General features: G+C 46.4%; 2 protein-coding genes across 12 annotated transcripts in view; one reads left to right on the top strand and one right to left on the bottom strand.

Annotated features, from left to right (window-relative positions):
- Window positions 1-746, bottom strand: part of SRSF2 (serine and arginine rich splicing factor 2) — a 3324-nt gene extending 2578 nt beyond the window's left edge. For all 9 annotated transcript variants that reach the window (XR_002772388.1, XR_001161106.2, XR_001161108.2 and 6 more), the window contains exon 1: window positions 134-746. Coding sequence is in view for 3 of the 9 variants with exons in the window: in XM_023510978.1 (XP_023366746.1) it covers window positions 134-495 (362 nt within the window). In the remaining 6 variants the exon portion in view is untranslated. The remainder of the gene's footprint in view (window positions 1-133) is intronic.
- Window positions 747-823: 77 nt separating this feature from the next.
- MFSD11 (major facilitator superfamily domain containing 11) overlaps window positions 824-5174 on the top strand; it is a 29797-nt gene continuing 25446 nt past the window's right edge. The window contains exons 1-6 of one of the 3 annotated variants that reach the window (XM_003786092.3): window positions 824-1317; window positions 1580-1750; window positions 2250-2305; window positions 3944-4051; window positions 4798-4877; window positions 5005-5101. In XM_003786092.3, the coding sequence (XP_003786140.1) occupies window positions 1655-1750; window positions 2250-2305; window positions 3944-4051; window positions 4798-4877; window positions 5005-5101 (437 nt within the window). In that variant the 5' untranslated portion in view covers window positions 824-1317; window positions 1580-1654. Of the gene's footprint in view, window positions 1318-1345; window positions 1751-2249; window positions 2306-3943; window positions 4052-4797; window positions 4878-5004; window positions 5102-5174 lie in introns of those variants that run through there. The other 2 variants (XM_023510977.1, XM_023510976.1) reach the window with 2 other exon arrangements.

Raw genomic sequence — 5174 nt, 5'->3', positions numbered from 1 at the left:
AGGCGCGTCCGGGGAGCCCGCGGCCCTGCCGGGGGGGCCGAGCGCCGGGAGCGCGGCACGAGCCCTGCCCCGCCCGAGCCCGCACCACGTGCTCCGCCCGCGGACCTTTGTGAGGCCGCCCAGCCCCGCTTACCTGCGGCTCCGGCGTCCGTAGCCACCGCCCCCGTACCTGCGGGGCGGGGGTCCCCGGCGGCTGTGGTGCGAGTCCGGGGGGCGGCCGTAGCGCGCCATCTGCACCCGGAGCTCGCGGCCGTCCAGCACGGCTCCGTCCATGGCGTCCATGGCGTCCTCGGCGTCGCGCTTGTCGTGGAAGCGCACGAAGGCGAAGCCGCGGGACTCTTTGGTGTAGCGGTCCCGCGGGATGTACACGTCGCCGACGCGCCCGTACTTCTCAAAGACGCGCCTGAGCGTGTCGGGCGAGGTGCGGTAGGTCAGGTTGTCCACCTTGAGGGAGGTCATGCCCTCCACATCGGGCGGGGGGCGGCCGTAACTCATGGCTGTGAGAGGCGGCCCGGAGCCCGCGAAGCGGCGCCGGCTTCCTCAGCTCTGGGCGGTGCGACGCCGCGCCTCTTCTCTGGCAGTTGCCTTCCGCGTGGGAACACTAGAGAAGGCCAGGCAGAAAACGAGAACGCGCAAGCTCCGGAGCTGGGCGCACCTGAGCAACAACTGAGCGGGCGGCTGGCTCCAGCGCCGGTTTATATTGCTCCTCACAAAATGGCGCCCGCGCCACCCGGAAATGAATCCTCTGATTGGCTCGCTGCGCCCTGCTTCGTAACGTCGCAGCCGCGCGCCCCGCCCCCGCCCCATGCGCCTGCGCAGAGCCAGGCGGGCGGGCCAAAAAGAGCGGAGTCACGGCTGGCGGGAGGGGGAGCGGAATTTGTGGGCAGTTGGAAAGCCCGCGAAATGCTCTTTCCGCTTGCGAAGCAGGGAGCGAGATCTTGGGCTGGAGGAAGAGGAGGTGCTCCCCGTCTGGGCCCCGCCTTCTTCTCGGGCCATTGCCCCGGTTCCGCGCAGCTTTTCGGCTCGGCCCTCAGCCCCGCCTCTTTCAGAAGGGTGTCCCATCCCCGTTGGCCTTTCGGGGTCCTCGGCCTTGTCAGACCGCGCTTGGCCGTCTCCAGGCCCCCTCCGGTAGTCCCTGGCTGCCCTTCTGCTGGCTCCACTCCCCAGCCCCGTCCGCGGGTCGGGCCCGCTCCCTTTCCCGAGGGGCTGGAGCCGTCGCCACGCGCTGCTCGGTCCGGGCCGCCCGGGACTACAGCTCCCAGCAGGCCGAGCGCCTGGCCCCGCCGCGGCCGTCAGGTGGCCTGTCGCCTGACCGCGGTGAGTCACGGCCCGAAGGCGGGGCCGTGCGGGCAGCTGCGCTCGCCCTTGGCCCCTTAATCCCCCCGCGGGCCCCTCAACCTGGAGCTTCTGCGTTGCTGGAGCTTCTCCGAGTACTGGGCTCTTCCCTTCTCGGACCGCATCGCGGGAATGTCCTGATTGCGGGTGGGGAGAGCTTCCCTCTAAGCCCGGATTCTGATCCAAGAACTGGAAGCTTTGCTCCTGCATCCGCCTTCTCTCACCATCTCATTTTCTTTCTCAGGATTCTCAGTGGTTTCGCTCCGAGGAGAGCTGACTGCCCTGGGCTGCTGCTGAATTCTGGCAGAACTGAGCCAAAATGTCCCCGGAATCTAAAAAGCTTTTCAACATCATTATTTTAGGAGTTGCCTTTATGTTTATGTTCACCGCCTTTCAAACTTGTGGAAATGTGGCGGTGAGTTGGAATCTGTTCTCCCTCCTTTGAAGTGCGTATCATGATTCCAAAAATGATAATAAACGTTAATTATATCTAATAGCGCGCTTAAATTGTATCTTTTATTTTCCCACCTAGTCTTCTTCGTTTCTTATGAGAATGTCTTGTGTCAGACATTTTTCCTGTATGAGGTGTTAAACGTTGCCATTGATTTCTACGATTTGATTCTGAGGTTGGGGCATTGACCTAGTTATTTTATTTTTTGTCTGTACTAAGCTCTTCGTTAGTGCTTAAATAGCTAAAGAAATAAAACCTAAGGAATACTTAACAGCTGCCCCTCTTTGTCATTGGTTTGCCTTCTCCAATTCTGTCGTCCTTTTTCTTTTCTCATGGTAGACTTGCAGTGTTAAGCATTGTGAATTTTCACTTTAGTCTCTTTCTGGGTACTTGGAGTCAAAACTTTCCAAGGGAGAGGGAGATTGCAAAACGTTTTCTTTGATTAGTTTTATCTTCCACACAGCAAACTGTCATCAGGAGTCTAAATAGCACAGATTTTCACGGCAGTGGATATACCAGGTATTGTACTGTTCTGATTGATACTACTTTACATTTAACAGTAGTTGGTTAAAACCCATCAGAATCACCCGCAATAAAATATTGTGATTGAATTAGTAGTGATTGCTTTTTTTTCTTCTCTTATCTAGACTATTTGGGAGAACATAATAAAGGTTTTGAGTTTAGGTTTTCTGTGGAATTACACTGGCTTTGAAGTCCTGGCTTTACAACTTCATTGCTTTGTTGTCTTAGGCAAGTTATTTCCATGAGCCCATTTTCTTTACTCAGACAGTCCATGTAAAGCACCTGGCACAGTGCATGACATTGAATAAGCACTCAAGTATCGGCATAATCACATCTTCCCAATCCTGACCAGATGTTTTATTTGATTCTTGAAACATTTGGTCTTCCTGTTTTTATAATTTCATTAACAGTCAACTTGCTTTTATCAGAAGCCTTTAGATTTTTGTCTAATCCCAGTTTTACAGCTGGGGAAAATGAAAAGCCCTTCCCAAGTCACTAGAATCTTGTGATTGGAGCTGGGAATATATAATAATACATGTATATAAACTCAAACAGGTTTCTCTTAAATTTGTTTTTTAATTGACAAAAATTGCACTTATTTATTTTGTATAGCATGTTGTTTTGAAGTTATTTTACATTGTTGAAAGGTTAAATTGAGCTATAAAACGCTTCGCAATTTTTGTATAGATACTGGCTCGTGGGACCTTTCACCCCACAACTTTTATTTTTTTTATTACCTGTCATAAGCCTTGTATGTTTGAGAATGAAGAGATGTTAATGTCCAGTTTTCTAAGTGATTAATAATAATGCCACAACTTTTTGTAGTGCTTTGTTTTCATGTATATCCTGAAGAAGAAAGGAAAAAACATTTGATATTTGAGAGATTTGTACAAGTCAAAAAAGGAATTTAGTTTAGATTGCCTTAGTATTTATGAATAGTGGCTAGTAAATGGATTCAGGACTCATGAAATTATTTTAGTCACACTTTGTACAAGTTGTACATATACATACAGAGGTACTAGGGTAGGGTCAGTAGTAAATGAATAATGTTTAAGTGAAACCATTAGATTGAGTTAAATAAATTCTGGCTTAGGCAAGTTATAACTGTGCTTGTTATTTATAGCAGAGCAATGTTCAGCAGTTGCCAGGAGTCATAAGCTAAGTTTGTGAACAGACTGGTAGGGCCTCTAAAGTCATGGGGTCCTGGCTTGATAATCACCATCTACAAAGTGGACTTGTGGCAAGTTACTTAAACCACTCTATTTCAGTTTTCTTTTCTCTACATTGATGGTTATAATAGTACCTCTTCCTGGAAGTGGATAGGATTGAAAGTACTTAGAGTACTTGGCACAGTGCCTGCTATATGTTAGCTGTTACTATGATTTACCAGTACATTAAAAATGAATTGTCATAGGCAAACTGATTCAAAGACACATTTCATGGGACTTCAGTATTTTGTACAAATGAAAACTTTAATATAGTATTCAGTTTAATGGTATAAGTTGTTAGTAAAGAATATGAATGTTTATTGCAAAAATCTATAAACTCTAAATAGATTTTAAACAAGTAAACCTTTGAGACTGCCTAAGGGTTTTGTTCTTTTTTTTTTTTTTCATTTGTGTGTTACGTGTGCAGCATGGCAATTATTTATGGAGTATTCTCTGCTTCAAATTTGATTACACCGTCAGTGGTTGCCATTGTAGGACCTCAACTGTCTATGTTTGCCAGTGGTTTATTTTACAGGTGAGAAGTGTAATCTTTCACTTACTTAATTAGAACACTTTCAGCATTTTTCAAGCACATGGCAAATTTGCAGTCTAGGACTGAATAAAATATAGCTGGCTCTCTACTTGTTGCTCTCAGATTGCTCTAATGTGATGGAAGGCATGTATATCTACTTATATTTTACTATTAAGAAAAAAGTATTAATCTCTTTCCACAAGGTTTGAAAAGAACATCCCATGAAATAATCTTACTTTCTGCAAGTTGTCTAATGGAGATTCAAATAAAATAACTAAACGTTTCTCTGGGTTCTAGAACTGCAGTTCCATCATATGCTAAAATTTGGCAAGGGCTATTGCAAACCTGTCAAATGTCTGGTTTTACAAATTTGAAGTAGTAAATTAAGAAGCAAGTAGGTGGGCTAGGGGCTCAGGCCTGTAATCCCAGCATTCTGGGAGGCCGATGCGGGAGGATCCCTTGAGCTTAGGAGTTCCAGACCAGCCTGAGCAAGAGCAAGACCCTGTTTTTACTAAAAATAGAAAAATTAGCCAGGCGGGTAATTTTTGGGTGGGTGGGTGCTGTTTACTTGGGAGGCTGAGGCAGGAGGATCGCTTCAACCCAGGAGTTTGATGTTGCTGTGAGCTAGGCTGAGAGAGATTCTGTCTCAAAAAAAGAAGAGAACCCTCAGAACTGATTCCTAGAAGGCATAATTGGCATTGTATATTAGGTATTGTTTGACTGTAATACATTGACCTGTTATATTTTAGCATGTACATTGCCGTTTTTATCCAGCCTTTCACATGGTCCTTCTACACAGCCTCTGTTTTCATTGGCATTGCAGCTGCTGGTAAGGATTTTTATTTTTATCCTCCCTGTTTTCCTTTCTGGGTCCTGTCTAAGTATATCATTCATGTGTTTAGTATGTAAAGCTAAGTGACTTCCTTTCCTTGACAAACTTTTGGTTTGGATTTTAGTGCTTTGGACAGCACAGGGAAATTGCTTGACAATAAATTCAGATGAGCACACGATTGGGAGAAACAGTGGAATTTTCTGGGCACTCCTACAGTCTAGGTAATAATTCCTTTTGGTTTTTATTTTCATTTAACAAATTATTTCAAGTTTATTTTTATCGTTTACCTTCAAA

The sequence above is a fragment of the Otolemur garnettii genome, unplaced genomic scaffold, assembly GCF_000181295.1.
Source record: "Otolemur garnettii isolate 467f Iridium unplaced genomic scaffold, OtoGar3 scaffold00018, whole genome shotgun sequence".
NCBI classification, from domain to species: Eukaryota; Metazoa; Chordata; class Mammalia; order Primates; family Galagidae; genus Otolemur; species Otolemur garnettii.
This window is presented reverse-complemented; position numbering and strand designations above follow the sequence as displayed.